This window comes from Polyergus mexicanus, unplaced genomic scaffold, assembly GCF_030449975.1.
Source record: "Polyergus mexicanus isolate NDT 795.1 unplaced genomic scaffold, iyPolMexi1.0 SCAF_21, whole genome shotgun sequence".
Classification (NCBI taxonomy): domain Eukaryota; kingdom Metazoa; phylum Arthropoda; class Insecta; order Hymenoptera; family Formicidae; genus Polyergus; species Polyergus mexicanus.
In genome coordinates, this window is record NW_027223341.1 from 5,230,687 (window position 1) to 5,255,950 (window position 25,264).

Below are 25,264 nucleotides of genomic sequence, written 5' to 3' on the forward strand. Positions count from 1 at the left end.
GATAGATAATCTGCGCTATGTATGCAGCTGAGAGGTGTAACGGAACCTGTTCTCCTTTAAATCTCATGTAAGATTATTATAATGAATCTCTCTCTCTCTATTCTCCACCTCCTCCTCCTCTCTCCTCTCTTCTCTCCTCTTCTCTCTCTCTCTCTCTCTCTCTCTCTCTCTCTCTCTCTCTCTCTTACATGCATTTTTTTCGATTCTAAAAATCCTGATGAGAGCGATGTATTTATTTATTTATTTATTTTTTTTTATTAAAAAGCGTGTTCTTATACAAAATTAAAAAAAATAATGTATTAAAATCCGATTATATTTATTTCTGTGAAATTATTCGATTTTATGTATAATCGTGATAGATAATCATAACTATTTGCATTAGATCTTTTCAATTCTTTTTATCACATTATATAAAAGCGATTAAAAAGCAACAATTTTTAGAAGTGACATATAAGCTATTATATATTTTCATATTAACTGATAAATATGAAAAACAATCAATGTAGCCAATTATAATAAATATTACTCAAAGAATAAGTTACATACATAAATCATCATTGATCGATACATTATTATGCAATGTAAATTTATAATTTGTATAAATTTAATTGTAAAACTATTAACCGCCTATAAAAGTTATAGTAATCTTTCTTGTCTTCTTCAGGCATACTTTAAATGATTTATCTCTGTATCATATGTAAAAACAAATATAAGAGACTTTACGTAAGTATATAACGCACAATTAGCAGAGAAAATATTAAAGCAGATAAAATATATATTTATATAAAATGATAAAAAAATGAGAGAGAAAATAATTTTAATATTAATATTACGGATAAAGTCAATAAAAAAAGTCTTCCTTATTTTTTTTGTATTTATGAAATTTTATTATTAGCATCTTCGCACAATAAATATCCATTGCAACATCCTCGAATTATCGATCACTGGTGGAAAGATCTTTGGTAAGCATCGAACGTAGCCTGGATCATTCTGGATATGACCATGCACGAATTACAGCAAACGGTCCAGAGCGAAGACGTTGCCGCGAGAAGAGAGAAGAGCGTTTTGCAGTACCGGCGGTGAAATTTCGGCAGGTGCACATCGATAACCGTGCATATGCGTGCATTCGTCGATGTGCACACCTATGTATAAAACCGGGGCGTCCACGCGAAAGGTATAGTGAACGGTAAAGAGTCAGGTATTTAAATAAGGAACCAAGAGGGTTGGGGGAAAGGGAGGTCAATCCTGGGTGGTTCGGCAGAGGACGCCACATCCACCATTTGGCTGGACAGGTACCTGTCCGGCGACTACAGGTCGAGAGAACCCGTTCCCGTCCTTCTATGGGTCTCGCCTTTCTCCCTCCCTCTCTCCCCTTCTTGCCACCACCATCTTCGTCGTACCTTCTTCCCCGTAGACGGCCCGACAATTTCCCACTCCCCTTTTCCATATAGTCCCGGGGCCCGACTTCAGTCCCCACCCGGGCCGCGACACTGCACGAGTGAATGCCAGCAACACTCGGTACAGTTACTAACGTTCCGTATTGTCAACGATCACCCGTTCATCGTTGTCGTCGTCCTCGTCGTCGGCTAAGTCGAGTGCAGTTTTACTATGCGTCGCTCTTGATATACATATACTTGAGATATACGCGTTCCGTAAGTGATATTATCCCGCCTTGTAGTCCCCCCCCCCCCCCAGAACAGATCCCTCTCTTCCTTTTCTCTTTTCACGTCACGCATCGTTTTCTTTTTCTCTTTTTGCGTGCCAGTCCCGTACGTTCCACCGATCTCTCTCTCTTTCGCCCGCTCAGCAGATAGTCCGCGATCTCGCATGGTTACAGGTGCGCGTAAGGTGCTAACGTTTTCTCGACGATCAGCAGGGCCTTCCACATTCTTCGACCTGATTCGAACGGTGATCGATCTGGAGCGCGATCCAACGAATTACAGTCGATGGCCAAAATTTGGGCAATTTCACAAAGTGATCGGTGCTCTCCTACATTGCGCGCGATAACAGAGTCATGTGCAGTCTCAACTGTGAATTTTTATTTATATAATTGATTTAATGATATGACATACATTTTTTACGTAATAACTCGTGCAATATGAACCATCAAATTCAAATAAAAATAATTTGTAATCGTATCGATAATCTAAAGATCGTTGAAACTTCGACAACGTATTGCAGATAACATCCCTTATTGTTAGTATGTTAAATTATCGTTTGCAAAATTGATTTTAAATTAGTTGATTCAAAAGCTTATCTTGCGTGAGATTCACATTTCAAAAGAAGGTGGCTAAAAGGTGCTCTCCTACATTGCGCGATGATATATTAATTTTGTTGTAAATTGGCGCGATATAAAAAAAAAAAAGTAAAGAAAAATAATAGTTTAATATTTCAGTATACAATGTGAGAGTACAAATTGTCGATACGAATTGTGCCGATGAAAAGCGGTCTATTGCAACGGCACTCGACTTTCATCGAGTGTTATTTTGCTCCAAATTGTAGTCGTTCAGATCGAGCAATCCACGTTGCATTTGCGGTGAATTAATATCGTGGCAAATCGCGATAAACGTTCGCTTCAACACGTGGATCAACGATTGGATGTATTTTTGTCCGACAAATTTGACGAAACGATCCGATTAGCTTTTGATACAGACACAAATTGATTCAAAGAAGAAGCTGAGAGGGAAAAGAGAAGAAGAAACCTGTATCAGAGGGAAAGAGAGAGAGAGAGAGAGAGAGAGAGAGAGAGAGAGAGAGAGAGGCATTAATCCTTGACTTTCCAAATTCCTTCTCAAGGTGAAGTCTATCGAGCGAGCCACGGTAACTTTGTATGCACGTATGGATGAGACCGCCACAATGACTGTTCCTCCGCCACTACCAGCGAAGACTCAGGCTCGGGATGCGAATCAGGCCGCTCGGCAGACTGTGTCAATCCGGACCATTTCTCCTTCCGTCTCGCCGCCTCTCGCCAGCGGGCCCGGAGCAACGGTATTCGTCGGAGTTAGAGCACCTACCGTCGATACCGCGACAATCTGCAGGGGAAGAATCCCGGAAGTACAATCGGCGAACGGCGGCTACGAAGAACGGAGCGACGCCGTCGAATCGTCGCGACAGCGGTGGCAACAGTCGCAGCATCAGCAGCAGGCCGCGCACATAGTGAAGATTAAAATCAATCCGGATGGTGACAAAAACAGCAGGGTGATATCGACGGTACGGCTGACCCTGGACGAAAACGGCCGAAATTGCGACGAGATCGAGAACGAGACGAAAGCGTGCGAGCGCTCGGGTAAGCGCGGTGACGGTGCTGTAGTGGTGAGTGCGACGAACCTGGTGAACGAGCAACACTGTGCGAGTGCTGATGCCGGTGAGGGCTGTGTGAGGATCAGTGTCTTCAGCGGTGAACCGGCATTTAACAATCAGGAGCACAACAGTAACGGCGACGACGACAACAGAGACATGGTACACAGCGGTGCTACGGAGACTCTGAACTCGACCACCCTAGGCGGTCGTACGAACGCCTGTTTCTATTACAACTCCTATCAGAATCCATTGAGTGGCATGGTAATGTCGAGCGGCCAATGTTCGCCTAGCGACACCCTAGACAGTGGTACGTGCAGTGACCTTGACGGCACGCCGCCGCCGTTGCCGAAGAAGAAAAACGCTAATACGGTAATACTGTCCAACAGCACGCACAATCGGACCGGCAGCGTCACCAGCAGCGGAGCCGAGGTTGATAGCGACGATAACGAGAGCAGCATCAGCTGCGATTCCTTGAATGGCGGCGATGCGAGCGAGTACCGAGTACACGAGACGGCATCCAAGGATGAAGCGAAAATGGATGTCGTGAAGAAATTGATCGCGCTTTCGACGAACGGCATTGACGATCGCATCGAGAAATCTAATAACGTTCGTCAGCAGGTTTCGACGATGACGGAATTTGATTGCGCGACACGTTCGCCGACGTCGTCGACCAGCATCTCGCCGTCACCGTCCGGTATGTCGTCCATGTCGAAAGCGTCCTCGACGCCGCGGATAAGGAGTCCCGAACTGACGATCCAACAGAACCGTAAATCGACATCGTCACCGGTTGTCAAAGAGTGCACATACGAGGAGAGGAAGCAACTGGAACAGGAGAGGGCAGAGCAGGAGCAATGCGTCGACGATAGTCAGAATCAGTCGACCGGTCACAAGTATCTGTATGAGGATGACAGGTATTATAATTTCCACGTGAACGAGCTGCACGATAATAATAAGAACTCGAACGGCGAGAACGGCATTGCCGAAAACGACGAGAGTTTCGCCGGTTATAAAATTCACGATAAGGAAGCCATACGAAGTGCCAAAGGGACCGTGCGCGGTGTGAAGAATAGAGTACGAGCTGGCATCGCAACGTTCTTGCAATCACCCACCTCCAAGGTTTGTTCCAATAAATTAATTAATTAAATTTCTAGTGTAGAAGAAATGAGATGTTCTTGCGATATAGATTATGTAACATTTCTCTTACATTTGCGGCTTTCCACATTTTATATATCGATCATATAGACACAATGCAGGGTCGAATCCTTGTAAACGATAGATCGACTTGTTATGCAAATCAAGTACTGGCACTGCGAGTACCCGAGGTTAGGCGTATTGACGAGTTTGGAATCGGTATCGATGCATAGTCATCGGATTGTACGCTGCAATCCGTGCAATCGAACTGGATGCACTTGATTCGAATAGTCTACAGGTCAAACGCGAAGCGTTAGATTTACAGTTAGATAGCCGCGCCGTCCTCTATCGCTCGCCACTTTGGATCATCATCAGGTGGCATCGATTGGTAACTATATTGTGTATTCTACTCAAATTCCCATTCCACATGTACCTTTCAAAACGCAATAAGCCACGCCTCCTTGATAATAAATTATAATGATGAATTAAATACTGTGGGAAAACGGTTTATACTGGGTGGCCCATTTTAATCCATCCAGTCGAATATCTCAGAAACCAAGCCCGGAAGAGAAAAATGTTTCGGACAAAAGTTGTTTGGTTTCGAGGGGGCCATAAGATGGTGACAATGATTTGATCTTGGAAAATTATTTGAAGGTCATGTGAAGGTTAACTTTAAAATCTTAAATGGAATATGGAAAACCTTAAATGGATATATAGTGTTTTGGAAAGCTCTCGATGTCAGCTACAAGAATACCAAATAAAAAATCGGGATTTCCATTTAAGATTTTAAATGGTTGACCTTCACATGACCTTCAAATGATTTTTCAGAGGCCACACAACTTTTGTTTGAAACATTTTTCTCTTCCGTGCTTGGTTTTTGAGATATTCGACTGGATGTATTAAAATGGGCCACGCAGTATATTATACACATATTATTGATTTATAAAATAAATTTATATATAAAGTAAATATGTGACTTTTTTAAAATGTAGCCATTACATAAAGATACACAGCTGTATAAAACACGATTTTTTAAATCGAAATTTCTGAAATCGCTTAGGGAAGGGAACCTTTCCTTTATACTTTTACTATAAAATATGGCATGAGAAATGACGTCAATAGGCAGAACAGATTTCTTGACTCACTCAGGCTGAACAAGGGATGTTATGGCGATTCATCGTGAATGATAATACTTTGCAGCATACTTTGACAAATATTTACTATCGTCTTATCGTTGAACGCGTTTATATGTCGCGATAATCGGCTTCCTCGCATACGAGCCTATTTATTATTTGCCGATCGTTCGATAATGCATTTCGCATTAAATTTCGTCTCGGTTTCTGGCGAGAAATACGCTATTAAAATCTCATCGAATTCGAGGCAATCGATGTAATATATACAATATATATGTATACGTATAGATGCGTCTTTATTGCGAGATTTCCGGTGTTGCTATGCGAACGTCGTGCGTACGCGACGTTCATATCGTCGATGCGGAACGGATCGACATAACGGTAGTTTCTATAAAACGATATTACAGCAACGTACCGAGAAATGCAACGTACGCAACGTATTGAGATACATCGGCTGCGAAACACAAGTCTTCGTGTCTTCTACGTTTTCGTCTCTTGGTATCCTTCTTTATTATCGGACATTCGCTAGCCATTATGTTCGCGCATATGCGCGGCCTATATTTTGCGAAATTACAGAGACCGAGGATATACCTCCTCTTGCACGCAAATACGCTGGCAACGGCTGAGAAATAATCCCGCACTTCCTCGCGGCTAAATCTGCCTTTGAAACCTCCATATCTCGATTGCGCTTTTCACGTGCAATCCCCTGTAAATGTGCGATTATGCCCGTTTCTTTTCTCTCTCATAAAGAAATCGCGATGCAAACGATGACAGTTTAATGAGATACGTTCTATATTGCATCTTCTGGTAATTGCTGATAATTACTGATACAGCTAGAAAAGTCTTCTTTTTTTTGCAAAATTGATTTTTAAAAGTATCTCATTTGAAACAATAATATTTGTTAATATATGTGATAAAAAATTTGTTGAGGTAAATCATAATTTATTTTAAATATATCAAAGTATTAGTATGGAAAATTAATTTATCTAAGTATGAAAAATATAATCAGATACATAATATAGTCAATTGTTAATACGCTTTATGTAATATGATATATTCTTTGAAAAGAAATAACACTTCTTTGAAAAGAAGTAATACTTATTCCTTTGAAAAGAAATAACACTTACATTTTTTTGGGAAACGTCTACTTTAAGATAAAATTAGACTTCAAGTAGACGTCTAATTCGGATATCTATTTGATGGATCGCATGTATATATATCAATAGAAATTTTTAATGTTTGAATTTTTAATGTTTGATTTTTCAATGTTTGAGCTTTTTTAAGGTTTGATAGATTAATCGCACGCTCGGCTAATCGCACGTTACGATATCGAAATATCATGCGTGATTTTGCAGACCGCGCCACTAACCGGTATGTAAGGGGAACTTGATTTCACATAAAAAAAAAAAATTAAGTAAGTGTACCGACACTGTGACCTGAAATCATAAATATCGCTTTGGGTAAATCACTGTGCCCTACATTCATCATTTCTCGCTTCCTCGTTGCACACCGATTTTACGCAGATTTATCTCAGTACTGATGTGTGCATCTTGTTAATACTATATTATAAAAAAAATGCATTATCATGTTTTATTTTTCGTTACAACGGATTTACATATACAGACATTTTAATTAAAATAATTGAAGAACAATTCAATATACAGTAAACATAAAAACATAGTTAATTACTCTAATTGTATATAAAATTGTTTCATTATTTATATTATATTTATTATTACAAACAATATTATTTAAAGTTAACTTTTGCGTGTTTTCATTACTTTCATAAAACATGTCACACAAAATATTTTATATGACATAATCATCGCTTTCGCGGAGATATTGTGCAAATTTGGCTTACGGCAGGCATGTTTATATAGTAGACATTCGCTTTGCGACAGTTTTCTCCTATTGCTTAACATTCTGTACATAATGAGACTTCTTGCGGTTTTGGACGAATATTCAAAATTGCCATTGTCAGAATATAATGTGAAATTATTTCCGAATCTGAGAACCTCGTTGTTGTTTAAATTAAACTATAATGATCTTGACATTTTGTAAATATAATATATCAATTTCCATATCTTGATTATTGTTTTCACGATAGATATGAGATTATTATTACGAGACTTAGCTGATTTCAGAGCAAAACGTACAATAGGATATGACACATTTACTTCCGTGTAATTAGTACACAGCAAAGTATCTCTTCTTTCTCTCTCTCTCTCTCTCTCTCTCTCTCTCTCTCTCTCTCTCTCTCTTTCAAGTATACCAAAGCGACTGATATAATGAAACTTGTGTCTGAAACCGCCGTAGTAACTTCTGAGAACGAAACTCGTACAGAGAGAGTACCTATCTAATAGCATGTTGGAATCTTATATGCTGAATTAAACTAGTGCTTGTTGAATAAATTAAAAAAAAAAAAAAAAAAAAAACGTAAAATTGCGATGATTACTAATTGGCAATTTCTTAAATACAAATATAAAAACAGATGAAAATTATCGAGCTTGATAAGTATGATTGTGTATATCGAAAATAATTGAATTATTTATACCGCGAACAATTAATATAAATAAGAAATGAAACTTTCTTTTTTTTTTTTTTATGAGAAAACTAGTCATTATTTTTCTTTATTTTGCTCGTACCTATTTTATCAATAGGTTACATAATTGTACGTTTTGTTACGCGTAATAACGTAGAAAAAGACGCATTCAACTAATAATATAGAACACTTGATTTTCTCAAAATATATACTTTCTCACTGATGAAAGTGGAACGCATACAGACAGAATAAATGTAATGAATTAACGGTGATTCGTGAAAGACTTGGAGAATAATCACGAAATGTTCTAAACTACTAATTTATTTCTTTTCCACGATAACTCTTATCAGACTCTGTTGCCCAAGATATTACGCATCGTCATATGTTGAACCCATCAACCATATCTTGTTCCGGCCGACCACGTAATTTCATTGCACCCTTCGTGTTTCATGCGCGCGATATCCAAGTCTGCAAGATGCAAATCGCAAATTAAATAGCATTACTCTCGTTCGTAATATAAATTATCACGATGCTGATTCGCACGTGCATGCACGCAACCCATTTCGGTATCTTGGCGACAGTTGAATGAAGAAGGTGAAATGACCAATTATAAACGCGTCGCACAGATACGACCTACTTTATCGTCTCTCTTTTTTCTCGAGAGCCAACTTTCTTTCTTTACGAAAATTATATACGCTACATCATATCGCGACTGGGCGCTTCATCAATATTTTTCGATAAAACTATTAGGTGTACAACTTTGCTTCCGCCGTTTTTTTTTTCGAAATTCGAGGCTTTATTGTAAAAAACTGGTTAGGCGTTTTGAAATTGCTTGTTGAGTCACTCCCAATGATCGTGCCAATTCTTTTTCACTTTGACTCGAGTCTTCATTAAGTAATGCCTCCAATTCTGCATCTTCGAAAACCTTCTTCCTTCCACCGCTATGCCGGTCTTCGACGTGAAAATCACCGTTCTTGAAGCGTTGAAACCACTCACGACACGTTCTTTCGCTAATAGCGGCTTCGCCATAAGTATTTGAGAGCATTCGATGAGCCTCAGCCGCAGATTTCTTCATATTGAAGCAGAAAATTAAAACCTCCCGCAAATGACGAGAATTTGGCTCGTAAACTGACATTTTCAATCGAGAATAACTTTATGATGCGGACACAAATCGACTAATGTCTCTATGGGGTTATGTTGACAGATGCCCAAGTTTATCGCATGACATCTATGATCTATTTATTTCGACCACTACTTACCGCTAGAGCCATCTATAGGAAAACGGCGGAAGCAAAGTTGTACACCTAATATATCAATCTAACTATTCTCGATATAATATTATTTGAACTGCGCTGCAGGGATTGAGAAATTTCCACGGCACGATATATATATATATATATATATATATATATATATATATATATATATATGTCGATCAAATTGATAGACGTCGCGATATTACATTGATAGATTTCATTTTATATGCTATATAGATTGAAATGTCATAGGTCGTATCTTGCTTTTCGAAATTTGGTATATCTGTAATTATCTTTCTTTATGTGAATATATGGTACTTTCGTAGCATTTTCGGACATTCGAAAAATCCCAAATAAACGCGTAAATGATTTATACGTGAGTACGCCTGAATTACTAATATCTCGATTAGCTTTGCTAACGAAACGATGCCGATGACATCGACACATCAACGATCTACTTTGTCTGCCGACTTCCGTTTTTACGATGTTGTCTGCTATTCCGCGTATTCTAGAGAGATGGATTCGTCGAGGTCTCTAACCGCCGTAACAGGCAGCGGGAGATCGACATCATGAGTTTCCCGGTTGAAGAAAACGCGGTAGACATGTCCACGAGACAAATCAGGTGGGAAAAGAGAAAGCGGGTCAAAGAGGCCATCACGGTGACAGCAGCCACGGCAACGAAAAGTTTTAGCTCCCTCTTGGATTCGATTAAGCATCTTTTTTTTTCTCTCGTTCTTTTCCCGCCCGAATTTTCTCTGTGTCTTGTATTCCCTCTTTATATCTATCATATCCCATGTACTCTTTTTCTCGCACATACGTTTAAAAAAGGTTTTTATAAAAATTGCCCCCGACTAATATTGTATATTTATCGAGAAATTTGAAACCGTAATAGCGTGATCTCGTCTTTTTTTATCAAGCATCTCTTCCAATTAACTAATAATAGGATATGTGAAAACGTAAAAACATTTTATGTCAACAAAGCAGTGCGGATATTGAATTTATAAACGAGTTATTAAGTAAACACTTGCATATATGATTAATAATAAACTTATAATCAGTTTATTTTGAATTATCATATAACATAATATTTGCTAAAATTATTAAGCGTGATTTTGAGATTTTATATTTCTCAAAGGAGATATTATTGATACACAATTGGCTATTGTATTATTAAATATACATAGAAAGTATTTCATAAATTCGTATATTATAATTAATAAGTTGTTTCAGAAAAACGAGTTTCGAATTTATTGCACAGAAAGAGATACGTAATATTAAAAATATAATTATGTTTTTTTGTAGTATCTGAATTTTGACTCTAAAGTGAAAAGATAATGATACACATAGGCGCGCTTATAAATCTCATTTAACGACAATAACATCAATTGTAATCATATCCGGTAATAACGACTAATAATCAATTTCGCAGTTTCTATAAAAGTAAAAATAATTTCTATCTCGAGAGTAATCCAGAGAACACAGTGGGAGGTCTAATCTGACTTAAACTACTTTGGGTAATCTACTTCGTGTTATTTTCTCTAAGACATAACAATAACGAAGCGTTCTTTAGCAGATCGCGGATGCATCGAAATTTGAAATTGCTGCACCGTTATTTAAATAATGAAAAAACACAGGTGCGCATTTACATATTGTGTGCCCGTACTCGTGACACGAGTAACCCAAAATTTGGGAAATTTTCGTCCATACAAAACCGGTTTATCATCAGATCTGTATATAACAGTAATCCCGTATTATTCCACAAGCTGTAACGGGAATAACATGTTGTTATATTAAAATATGTGCTGCTACAATCTAGGTTATTTTTTTGCATTCTAGAACATTCAGACGAGAAAGATAAAGCGTTTGCTTCGAATAAAAATTTTACGCTATACGCGATTGTCTATATTACAGTATGTTTACGTACTTTCTCTGTTTGTAATATAATTGCCTAATATTTTAATTTAAAATGAAATGAGAGAGATGGACGAATAGCGAGTCATACTCTGCCAATGTAACATTTTGCTCACAATTTACATTTTAGAATAGTTCAGAGATTAGTGAAGAAGCGTTTCGTATTTCCGTTTGGTTTCAATCTGCGACCATATTAATTAATCGATTTAATGATCGACCGGAACATGTGACGGTTCTGCCATGAAAACCGCATGCGTAATCTTGCATATAGAATAGATTCGCGGTTGACATTTCGCCAATGACGTAGGTCGAACCGAAGAGTGCAAGACGATCTGCGTTGCCGCGAGTGCTTGACCGGATGTGCTCTCGAGCGAAGGATTCATTGATCGTGCGTCGCGACTTTGATGAGAAATGCATATGAAATTACGTCACGTTTGCGCTCGTAGACCTTAAGAGGTGAATCCAGGAAAGAATGCATTCATCGAACGGCGACGCATTTGCATCAATTATCCCGATAAAGGTCAGATCTCGCCTGACATCACTGCGATGCGCGCGACAACGTAAATACATGCATTATGCGGCAAGGAAATCGTTCTTTCTTTAGTGCTTGTGTCATGCATCGCGAAGCGGAGAACGGCTGAATCGCGGATGACGTTTTACCGGTCGCGAGGAGAACGACGAATTTCTTTCTTTATCTACCGGCACGTATGCTATACGTTCTGTCGGCCCGTGCTGCGTGATTTTATATTATTATCCACGGCATCCATTCGCAAAACTCGCCATTATCCCATACAGCACCGCAAGATTGCAACAACATTGCAGCAATATTTTTCTGCAAGATTGCAACATTGCAGAAACATTATGAAATGTTGCTGCAACGTTGTTATGATATTGCAGCAACAGTAAAATGTCCGCCTACAGAAATATTGCAATATAATATTGTAGCAACATAGCAATATATTGTAATATATATGCAATAATGCTTTATGTATATTTATCGACATAATATCTTTAACATATGAAAAAAATAATAAGAAATTAGGCATATAAGAATCAGGATTTAGTGTGTATATAGATTTTCTGTATTATAATAATAACGAAATTATAAATTGTAAATTTTTCGGTACACATTCGACTTCCTTCAGTGACAGAGAATATCTAAGAGAAATAAGAAAAAACTCAATTTGCAATTTTGTAAATTCACAATCTCTTTGTATCCGAAATATTCAGATATGCAAAAAGATTGTGGTGGATTTACGCATACAACAAGTTTTTTCACATCTCTCTTGTCTTGATATAATCTCAAAATTTATTTATTAAAATCTGAAGTATCTTGCATGTTTGTCCATTCTTATATAAAATCAAAAATTATTATCAAATTTTTGATTTTATATAAGAATGGAAACTATTAAAAAAATTCTTAGTCCAATGTCCGAGTCCCCTGTGTTGGAGTTATATCATACAATTTAAAGTAATAAAAATAGTTATTATATCTTTAATCTTATTAGCCGCTCTTTGTAAACTTTATATAATCATCGTGACTAAAAATTAAATGCGGAATAGATAGCGCAATATGCGCCGCATAGCGGTAAACGAATGAACTAGCGATTATCGAATACTTTCTTTGGAATATTTTTGGAATGTTGCTGTAACATTACTAAAGTTATATTGCAAAATAATGTCTTCGTAATATTTCTGCAACATTAAACTACAATATGCAATATTGCAATATTGCAGCAATGTTGTTGCAAGCTTTAATGCTGTATGGGATGTAATCGACGACACTTATATATACACATATATATATATATATATATATATATATATATATATATATATAAAGTAAAATAAGATATGAAAGATAGAAGTTTATCTAAAGTTATATACATTTAAATTTGCATCTTTAAATACGTGTGCCAATTCGTGCGTAAAAAGTGTGTAAGTTTCGCCGACGGGATCGCCGTCCAAGAGGGCCTGCGGCGATTCGCTTAGACGAATAGTTGCAGGTGTATATACGCTTTCACCTTTTCACACATTCGCCTCTGGTCAATATGCCGCGCGCCATTGCTGATCGCGATGTCTCCGCGATTGTAGATGCCAATTGTCTTGTGAAATCGCGGTACCGCGCGTGAGAATCTGAAGAGGCCGCCGCAATCGCACCGTCATCGTTTACATCGCGTGCTCTATTCTTTACATCCCTTTCCCTTCCTCGTATCCTTTTCTCTTTGATTCTAATTCCGAGCTCGAATCTGGTTCTCGTCGTGAACGCATTGTGAAAGTCCGTGTGGCACATAAGATTGTTATTACAGAAATGACGAAAAACGCACCGCGACTTCCATTACGCCTTCCACTCTTTAGAAACTAAATTGTTTTAAATTGCTACTGTCCATTGTGCCGCAATGGTTAACCATTCACCCTCGTCATTATACCTTAAGTGCTAGGTCGCGACGACAAATATGTCAACATGTAGATTAGATCGATCGACGATTCAATTTACCGAGACGAGAGATTTCTGATTACCTGATTAAATCTGATATTAGATAGAAGTTGAGAAAAAATTGATTGGATGAGGAGAAAATAAACATATTACAGCATGGGTTCGACGTTGCTGGAACGTTAGTTAACTTAATTTCAAGCTTCTTCAAACAAACACCCTTTATAATGGATATTTCTTGCATGATGCAAGTTCTTATATGTATCAACAAGCGGAGTTCATTTTTCGAGAGTGATATACAGGGTGTCCCATTTTAAAGGACCCACTCAAATATCTCAGAAACACTGCGTTAAATCGAAAAATGTTTCAAACAAATTTTTATTTTACGAAATATTTTATTTTTTATATCAAAATATGTCAGATTAAAATATAAAATAACTCAAAAAGTATTTAATAAAAAAATACTTTATTATAGTGTTTTGGAAAGCTCTTGATGTCAGCTACAAGAATACTAAATAAAAAATGGGGGTTTTCATTTGATTTTAAAATTGACTTTCACATGACCTTCAAATGATTTTCCAAGGTCAAATCATTGTCACCATTTTATGGCCCCCTTGAAGCCACGCAACTTTTGTTTGAAACATTTTTCGATTTAACGCAGTGTTTCTGAGATATTTGAGTGGGTCCTTTAAAATGGGACACCCTGTATATTTATAATATTGCCAACAATTTTAACACACCAAATTCCGGTCAGTGGACGACCCGATCTCTTGTAACATTATCCCAGTTACGGAGAAATCGTCTTTGGCACTTCCATCTGTATTACCAGCTCGAGTCATTCACAATTAATCGCTGATTCAAAGCACGCCTTCGTTTCGTATGTAACACGTACGGCTAGATGCAGCTTTCATTAAACGCTCATAAAAATTACCTTGTCTTTGAGAACGTGTAACACTATAGCTGTACTGTATCGTAGTACTGTGAAAATGAGACTCATTAAACTGTTTGAGTTGCGTACGATATTATAAATATTTACATTTAATTAGTCGCATGATAATTATATGCAATTCCGCAATCTAAATCCTTCTCAAAGCTAAATTAAAAATGAAGATTATTACATATTGTAGATATTAAGAATTGGCAAAATAAAACAAAACATTACAAAAAAGACAGATATTTATAATAAATTAAAGAAAAACAGTTTTTTACATAAGAGAATTTGAATTATTACGGATTAATATTATTTTGAAGAAATATAAAAGCGACCTCTAGATATAGGTATATATTTATTTTTAATTATATATTGCTTTGTTACACAATATCTTTTACTATCTTTAACACTTGAAGATTCTCTCTCAAGAGATCTCTTAAATCCAACGTGGTTATTATTTTTATATATAATTTTTTTAATACTTTTTTTTTTTTTTTTAATATATGTAATATTATACAATACGATGTTTTATGCAAGCCCTATAATGTATTTCTTATCATAGCTTTATTATTCGAAGAGATTTCTATTGGGGAGCGTAATCTACAGAGCGTGGATATAATGTTGTCGGTGTGGAATCGTCGCGACGCACAAAAAATTATTCACCTCGTATGACCCGCAACGGTTTCATACAACCTAACCTCCCATTACAAGAAGCTACATATACGATAGATAAATTATTTTCTTGCAAGTCTCTCCCTCTCTGTCATCGATCATATTTAAAAAACTACATTCTTGATATTCATGTTTAAAATAAAAAATGATAAATTGTTCTTATTATGTATGGCGACTAAGCATTTATATAACAAGATTATAATTTCCAATATAGAAAAATATAATTAACAATCATTTTAAATTAATCAGCATTTTGTATATATTTTATGATACACATATAATCACAAGAAAAAGAAATAGTACAGATTTAGTTTTGGGAATAGTATTAATAATTTCGTATTAATAACAATGAGCTCTAATGTGATTCGCAAAGTTACAAGGAAAATTATTTTTTAACATCAATGTAACAATATAAAAACAATAGTTAGATAGATTTTTATCAGACAATGATAAGTTCTAATTAAAGTGCTACCATAGAAAACTCGCATCAGAAATGTTGCATATAAAAAGATAGAAATTTGATTCGAATCTGCATCGAAGCGACATCGAATTACAATCAATTCTTCCTATTTCTCGATCATTGAAAGACTAAAAAAAAAATTTTTAATTAGCCACAGCCTCTGACTGTGCACGTGTAATCTATTTCTCCTCGTCATGAGGCTTGTCTTGTTGTTTTCATTTCGCTATACTTTGTTTATTTTCTCCGTCCGCATGGCAATTTGAGACATACCGTATAATGTGACAGTTCTGACAGTTTTCGTCAGGCGTCCCGATCTTTCTCTCGTTATTGACCCTCGATTGGTAAGTCGTGATATCATATTGTTTTTTTATTCGACATTATTCCACCATTATTATAAATATTTTTTTTTTTTAGGCAGCTCATTGATATCAATTGTATTCCCTGCCGCAAATTTTTGACACAACTCTGTGATAGATAATGAATTTTGAATTCTACTGTAGTGCTTTCCGAGGGACTCAATACATTTAACAATAAATCTGTTATGGTTTTTTTATATTGTTGACCTCTTTCTATTTTTTATTTAATAACCGCTTGCTTTTTACATTTTATTGTATTTTTAACACTGAAAAGAGTGCAGTTTGGAACTAAATAATCTGCATTTTTTCCCTTATAATTTGCGTTTTACTTATATTAATCTCGTCTTGTAAATTATATTTTGTATTATTTTTTAATTTATTAAAATTGTCGCGCGTTTTTATTTTTTAATTGACTTTACGTTATACGGACATCCGCTTCTTTAGTCCTTCTATCGATTTTTTAATTAGAATTTTCATTTAATATTTAGGATAGACACGTGGGATAGAAAAAGTTTGTTCCCCATCATCTTTATAACTTATGACGCGAAACTCTCTGTTAGGCCATCTGGTTCGCGTGTACATGGCCGTATTGGTTCTGCCTTCCTCAAGACGGCACATAATTATTATCGAAGGCAATTACTGTACGTGTCATTTGCGTAGGATAACGGATAGGAACAAGTAGGTTAGCAAAAAGTTAGTAATGGTTAGCCGAGATCTTACCACTTCCACAATGATAGCGTGCTTTTATAGTGCAGATCATACACCTGGTACAAGTCCGGTTTTCCCGTTGAAGTGCCCACATTCATTAGCAGTCGAGCGAGCACGTGGTGATCCATAATGCTAATCGGACGTGATCGTGAAATGACCATACCCGGGGGCAGAAATTTCATCGAACTCAGTGAATATTACGAATGCAATACGTTATTGAATTTAGCAATTACATTGATATTTTCATCCGAGATAGTATCCCGTTAATTAGAAAAATTTTATTCTACAATAAAACTTTTCTTACGCAGACAAATATCTCAAAAACCAAGCTCGGAAGAGAAAAATGTTTCGGACAAAAGTTGTTTGGTTTCGAGGGGGCCATAAGACGGTGACAATGATTTGACCTTGGAAAATCATTTGAAGGTCATGTGAAGGTCAACTTTAAAATCTTAAATGGAAACCCCCATTTTTTATTTAGTATTCTTGTAGCTGACGTCGAGAGCTTTCCAAAACACTATAATAAAGTATTTTTTTATTAAGTACATTTTGAGTTATTTTATATTTTAATCTGACATATTTTGATATAAAAAATTAAATATATATTGTATATTGTTTGGACAAAACTTGAATTTAGCTAATATTTTCCGCGTTTTATTTAACGTATCATTTCAAAAAAAAATTTAATTGTTTTTTTTGTGTTTATTATATTATATAATATTAAAAATTTTCTATATGATAGTAAATTTCTCTTTCTAGCTTTTCTATATTATATCTCTCTTTAAGAAATGGTCCTCGACAGCACATATATTCGCACTAGTTTTTCTAACTGTTGATATCGATGTCGCTTACATACACACGGTTACAAGCACACACATATTTATACTTATATACATACATATTCAAATTTGTTTCATTCTGTTTCCCCCTCTCAAATTTATTCCTATTGCGATTTTGGAATCTAAATACTCTGTGTTTGATGAGGCCAATCGTCTTTATACCGTTGAATGAAATAAGCTTGAAAGACATATTTATATCGTCTAAAACAGATATCGTATAATATGGACGTTTCGTAGTTCAATGCGAAGTAACGGCGATGATTTAATTATACATATATTGATAATTTACATAAGTAAAGTATAAAAGTATGTTATTGTGCAAGAGATCGTAAGAATCATTTCAATACTTCCTTATCGCTGATCTCAATGCAATTTGTATTCTGCTTAAACTTGAAATTTACACGGAGTTTTGTTTCTTGTGATCATCAGTGGCATATTATATTTTGTTTTAGGCCTATGTAAAAAGGGAAAAAGGCAAAGTGGTGCTTTACATGACATCGCTGGGCATAGTTAGAAAGACCTTTACCAATTGTATGAAGATGAAACAGATTTTGTGGACGAACATGGTCAAGTATGACGAAGCAGATTTATTTCGCGATACGGAATTACAAATTGAACTCAGGGACCGGACCAATTCGGAAGTCCTTACATTACCGCAACTATTCGTCGATGGTCAGCATATTGGGGTATGTATGCCTTTTCAATTATGATATATTAATGCTGCGGAAAATAGAAAAAGTATATGTATATATATCAAAAAGAAAATAATTTGTCTTATGTAAGTCTATGTTTTGTCAACTTTCACCATCATTTCTTTTATTCCAAAAACATATGATTTAGCTATAAAAATTTGTATGCGATGTATTTCATATTATCACTTTAAAATATATATTCTCGATATAAACGTTTTATATAAATATAAAGGCTTAGACAATAAAGCGTGAACAGCTGGCGTTGAACGTTCCGTCATCTGTGTTTGACGTTTGTTAACTAAGTTATTTTGTTCTTAATAGCGGTATCGATCTTTTTATCCGTTTTTATCTTTTCTCTCTCTTTCCCCTTAATAGATAGACTAAATTTTCATAAAAAAATTTATAGTGTGAGCATACTAGCATTCGAGTTATGAGTACTCCATGATCATCCTTTCGAATCCATCGTCATACGCCTTGCTAGGAATTTATACAAGGCCGATGACGCATTATGCAATCTGGGATATTCGACGTCGAGAAAGTCGGTAGATGAATAACGTAAAATGTCAAAGATAACTATTGACTGATGAGCGAAAATTGAATGAACTTACGAATGAAAATTTGAGATTGGATTGTGTCTAATTTACATAGATAGACGGATGTGTCAATGAAAAAGAAAATCACACACACATATTCTTAAATTATTTTACATAGTAGAATTTTTGCACTTAATTAAATAAAATGCAACAATTAATATACTATCATACGAATAATAAAATAAAAGAGAATAAATAATTGTAAAATTTTTTATTTTAAAGAAATTATCGTATCATTGGGATAAGTATATTTTTATATTGTGATAGAATACTACCGTGAAGATGGCAATGTATTATGTTTCAACATGCAATTCTCAGATGTAGAGTATCGTCTTTCACATGTTTTCTTATGTTGCATCTCGTCGTGAGATTGAAAGAGAAGGAGAGAAGATAATGTTAAGATAAAAATATTTGAAATATCAAATTTTATATATATATAGAGAATATATTTTTTTTTCGTTGAAAATAAAATTCTTGATGTTTACATATTAATATAAACTGATAAACCTTTTGACTTCAATAAACAATCAGGCATTTTGAAAAAAAAAGGCTCATATAATCAGGTTATAATTTGCGCGATGTCAATCTGTCCAATTAGATACTGTGCTGTAATAAAGATTATGTAATCGGTAGAATGAGATAGTAGAAATTAGTGACAAGAAACGATTATTATCGCAATGATCACTTAAACGTTACGGTATTTGGGAATGACCGTAGTAAACCTACGTACGTTCTCCTATTGGTTATAGTCTGTAATTGTTCTCATTCACGACGAAAATAATACAAGTTCGTATCATCATGTATGACGAGATACCTTACGAGATATATCCTCATAAAATATGTCGCTTTTATTGCAATGTAGTAAAGATCTTCGTAATCATAATCTTTAGTTGTGTTTACGCACTTTTTCCAAGTAATGAAACGAGCGATATACTTTGATCGTGTTACGAGTATATAGCATACGTTTATATGTGTGTATAATATAATTATCAATTACACATATTTCCAATAAAAATCGGAGGATATTTTGTATAATAGGTTTTTTTATATAATAATGCAGTTTGATCTGTTTTTTATAAGAAATATTAAAATTGCAAATTGCTTAACCGTTTGAGTGCTGAAGAATTTTCTTATATATATGCTAAAACCACAATTGAATGAAATGAATAACAACTGCACTTGATATGAATACAACTGATCTCAATAGATGCGAAAATTATACTAACCAACAGCAGCCCTACCGCATTCTCGGTACAAAACAAGAGAAGCGCTATCGCGCTCCTCCGCATTTTTGGCAAACAAGTGAAGCGCGATAGCGCTTCGCCGCACTCAAACGGTTAATATAGAATTAAATATTTAGATAATTTTTTAATATGTTTATAGCAAACATGTGTGATTTTTGCTATATAATTATAATATTATTGTAATCTTTTTTAAATCTATTATCGCATACAAATTAGAAATATATTAATTTTTTTAAATACTCTTTAAAAAATTATTTAGAGGAGCGATATTAACTTTTCACTTTGGCTCGTAACTTTAATAGCAATAATTATTTTTCTGATAAAAAGAAATGGGTTGGATACCAACAACATACCTTCAGCTCTAAGAATTTATCATACTGTAATTTGATTTTCTCGACTACGTGGCAGTGTCCGTTTCTCAAGAAACTTACTTCCAGTAACCGATAGTTGGAGATAGAGCAGATATATGCGTAAGTAAAATGTCAAGCTATTTGATCCAAGGCCGTTGGAGAGAACGCGAGATGAGATTGCCTGCGTTATACCGCCTTAAGATGGCTGATGTCCAGCATACAAGTATACACACGTAAAGCTAGCCCAACTGCATTCCAATCTGTCGGCGTCATGCAATTATCTCGCACGAAATAGCCGATTCATACCGAAAATCATGGAAAAATATCTCTTTCTTTCTATCATTATTTTTTTATCGATTTATATTGTACATTGCTTTCACTATTGCTCGTCTTCGCACGTTTGACAGCTCATCATCAGCTCATCTTTGGTGAAAGGATCACATCGTCGTAACTACATTCGCAATAAAGTCTGTATTACGTTACATCACATATGAAATTACAAGACATGCTCGAACGGATCTTTCGAATGTCGTATTATTTTACTCGCTTGTGTTCGTAAATCCGTAATTTCTACAACAATCTTGAATATTTTGCTGCAAACATCGCGCATAGTAAGTTAGGCAATTATCTGTTATAACTTGAAAGACTTTTTAGAAAAGGTGTACAACTTTGCTTCCGCCGTTTTCCTATAGATGGCTCTAGCGGTAAGTAGTGGTCGAAATAAATAGATCATAGATGTCATGCGATAAACTTGGGCATCTGTCAACATAACCCCATAGAGACATTAGTCGATTTGTGTCCGAATCATAAAGTTATTCTCGATTGAAAATGTCAGTTTACGAGCCAAATTCTCGTCATTAGCGGGAGGTTTTAATTTTCTGCTTCAATGTGAAGAAAGTTGCGGCTGAGGCTCATCGAATGCTCTCAAATACTTATGGTGAAGCCGCTATTAGCGAATAGGTTTTTCGAAGATGCAGAATTGGAGGCATTACTTAATGAAGACTCGAGTCAAAGTCAAAAAGAATTGGCACGATCATTGGGAGTGGACAATACTTTGAATCATAAATGTATTTATAACCAGTTTTTTACAATAAAGCCTCGAATTTCGGAAAAAAAACGGCGGAAGCAAAGTTGTACACCTAATAAACAGCGAAATTTTCACCTTTGGATAAATCAGAGGCGTTAACCCTGCAAAATGAATATCGCGTGCTTTATTAAGACTCTCATTAACATGAAAATGCACGATACAACCATTACGGTGAATGTGCATAGCTGCTATGCATGTATGCGCGAGAAAAAGCGGGAAATATGATAAAATTTACTCGTGTAGCTATTCTACCCATATCATCGCTTTGAAAGACACGTTTTGCGATTTTTTTTTTCATTCGACAGAAACTTTTTAACGCATGCGACATACCGGGAAAGTTCTGTTTATAGCATAGCCGTAGACGTACAGCAACAGACAATGAATGAACGAGGCGGAAAGAAAGCGTTCGAATAACTCGAGCTGTTTAAATACCATGCTATTAAATGCCTCTGCGTTTCACAATTTTTTTTTTACTTATTACAGGATGTCGACACCGTCGAGCGGCTTAACGAGTCGGGCGAGCTACGTCGCATACTGGAACCTTACCAGGTGAATTGACTTTGCCCGCTGTCGTAGAGCCTCGATATCCTTTTCGCCCCGGGCTGTACTTTAATACGGATGTGCCAGAGTGTGGAATTAATAATTTATCAGCGGAATTTATCGATTACGTTTAATGTGTCAAACGCATTATTCCGTTATTAGATAATACGCGAATGCGTAAGAAATGAATAACACGGCCGGACGATTAATTTTTATAATTATCAGTCGCAACACATATTAATTAATAAATTCCCGTTTTGGTAAGAGAGAGCTGGCGTAACGGATTAAACTATTCGAAGACTAAGATAATATATAATTTCCGCCTCTATTTCAATTTCAGATTATGTTTAACTTTTAATTGCTAACATTGAATGCAGACGATATTATCGCAATTTTTAATTACATACGCTTGTAAAAATTCTATGCACAGTATTCTAGAGACAAATTAATTTATCAATCTCGTGTCAAAAATATAGCATTCTATAATTTTCTATAAAAGAATTTATGTAACAAGAAATTCTCTTTTCTCGATATCTACATTTATTATTATCTCTCGTAAACTTCTTCCAAGCAAGTAATAAACGTATAGTCGATATTCAGAACAGGAATATGAAAATTTGATATTTGATTTAAATTTACACGCTGTCGTAAAAAATTCATCGCAATTTGAATAATTCGTATAATTACGTTATATGTTCGCGACGCATTTATTTATACGCACAGAATCAGCTCTCTAAGGAAAACAGATGTAGTAGACCGTGATGAAATATCTACACACAACACAAGCTGTTGTGAATGCAAGGTTGCACGGCCCTTTCACTTTTATCTGTAAGCCTCTCTCTCCAACTGCCGCCTCCTTTTTCATCGAGATCATAAATTTCTATGTCGTGCAATTCAGGTTTACCTTGCTACAACTAAAGGTCGTTTACATATATCCTACCATTGTTACTTTTGTTGCATGCCAACGGTGTTGTTATATCGTACATATAAATTCCTCGATCTCTACGAGATATATGCGTAGTGATTCTATCCACTTTTGACATAAATTAATTATTTTCTTCACGAATATAATGATAAAATCATAAAATGTTTAGAATTACAACATAGATATACAGAAGATTAACGTGATATTAATATTTTTAAATAATGCACCAACTATTAATAATGCAATACAGTTTTCTAATTTTCACTAAAATCATATTTACCGAACAAGCGAAAGGATTAATGATACATCGATTAACTTATATAATTTATTAATGTCTTTCCTTTTGTTTATTTCTGTATATGACAGTTAGAGGGAATGTGGAATGTGTGGTATTATTTAAATTTAAACAAAACCTTCAATATTTACTCGATTAACAACCGTATACCTAATCGTTATTCCATTACGAACTCGTTATATACTCTGCAAAATCGATTTACATTTCAAGTATATTAAACTCACGATCAGTAGCAAATCAAAGTGAAAGTGAAAACTATAGTTTCGTAATGCCAAATAAGGCTCGATGGAAGGCTTGTTCCAACATCGTTGTCACGCGAAATTTATCTAATCTATTTTTAAGAATTATATTCTGTATGTTAAATGTATTATTGTTCAATATATTAATGAGTTCTCAGTAAATTTAATATACATTTAAAAAGTTTTAGAAAAATCAGAAAAGATGGCGCAAAAATCAATATATTAGGTGTACAACTTTGCTTCCGCCGTTTTCCTATAGATGGCTTCAGCGGTAAGTGGTGGTCGAAATAAATAGATCATAGATGTCATGCGATAAACTTGGGCATCTGTCAACATAACCCCATAGAGACATTAGTCGATTTGTGTCCGCATCATAAAGTTATTCTCGATTGAAAATGTCAGTTTACGAGCCAAATTCTCGTCATTTGCGGGAGGTTTTAATTTTCTGCTTCAATATGAAGAAAGCTGTGGCTGAGGCTCATCGAATGCTCTCAAATACTTATGGCGAAGCCGCTATTAGCGAAAGAACGTGTGGTTTCAACGCTTCAAGAACGGTGATTTTCACGTCGAAGACCGGCATAGTGGTGGAAGGGAGAAGGTTTTTCGAAGATGCAGAATTGGAGGCATTACTTAATGAAGACTCGAGAGTCAAAGTCAAAAAGAATTGGCACGATCATTGGGAGTGGACAATACTTTGAATCATAAATGTATAACCAGTTTTTTACAATAAAGCCTCGAATTTCGGGGAAAAAACGGCGGAATCAAAGTTGTACACCTAATAGTAAATGTCACAAGAAGCAATTACTTATTGTTAATTTTGTAACACCCTTAATTAAATCTTGCGAAACGTTTATATGTTTCAGTGTAAGGATGCATGCGCCGTTTGTATATATTGCGGCGGATTCCAGAGACTACTATGTCCAATCTGTCACGGTAGCAAGAGATCAGTACATCGCAACGAGTTCACAGTAGAATTCGTCGCCCTAAAGTGCGCCAAATGTGATGTTTTTGGTATGATACGTTGCCCCTATTGTTGAAGAAGTTCCGCGAGGGAATCCACATACACCTGCTCAAATCACACATTTCTCTCTGTCTCTCTTTTATCTATGATCATCTACTAATTTACATCTGTATTTAAGGTGCTACGAGAGTATATTTTATGCTATGCCTTCAGAAAAGACATACACGAAACGCCTACAGACACTAACTAATTGCGTAGCTAAGCTGACGCATGTTGTAAGATATCGGTTAATAAAACTTTGTGTAAAGTTTTGTAATTTTGTGCACCTTTATTAGAACTTCCCTAAAACCGAAAAAGTTGCTTTTAAATCTTTGGTCATTCGACGACCAAGTTTAGTCGCGATGTTTCTTTCGCCAGCGAATTTAACACATCAAATAAAGATTACTTAAACAAAAACTTAGCAAAAAATAGCGTTTTTGAAAAATTAAGATGCCATTTAAATAAATTATGATTAATAACAAGCTGAAAAATTAAATAAAATTTATTATGGACGCCTGTAGAAATCAGTGAAGCGATTTAAAAAGTAGAAAAATGATTATTGAGATATCAAAATTTTTTTTATATATTTAATAAAATAAAAATTATTATAAACAATTATTGTAATAAAT

The 25,264-nt window shown here is 35.4% G+C and overlaps 1 protein-coding gene across 3 annotated transcripts; it reads left to right on the plus strand.

Moving 5' to 3' along the window:
- Nucleotides 1-1,501: 1,501 nt before the first annotated feature.
- Nucleotides 1,502-24,941, plus strand: LOC138941972 (glutaredoxin domain-containing cysteine-rich protein CG31559). 3 transcript variants are annotated; one of them, XM_070311961.1, is made up of 5 exons: nt 1,502-1,652; nt 2,797-4,416; nt 18,123-18,356; nt 22,120-22,185; nt 24,499-24,940. In XM_070311961.1, exons 1-5 carry the CDS (start codon nt 1,503-1,505, stop codon nt 24,670-24,672), a joined length of 2,244 nt encoding a protein of 747 aa, XP_070168062.1. In that variant the 5' UTR covers nt 1,502; the 3' UTR covers nt 24,673-24,940. The 3 variants fall into 3 exon arrangements, with proteins under 3 accessions (XP_070168062.1, XP_070168063.1, XP_070168064.1); XM_070311962.1 differs by lacking the exon at nt 22,120-22,185 and having other exon boundaries at nt 24,499-24,941; XM_070311963.1 differs by lacking the exon at nt 1,502-1,652 and having other exon boundaries at nt 2,657-4,416; nt 24,499-24,938.
- Nucleotides 24,942-25,264: the final 323 nt, after the last annotated feature.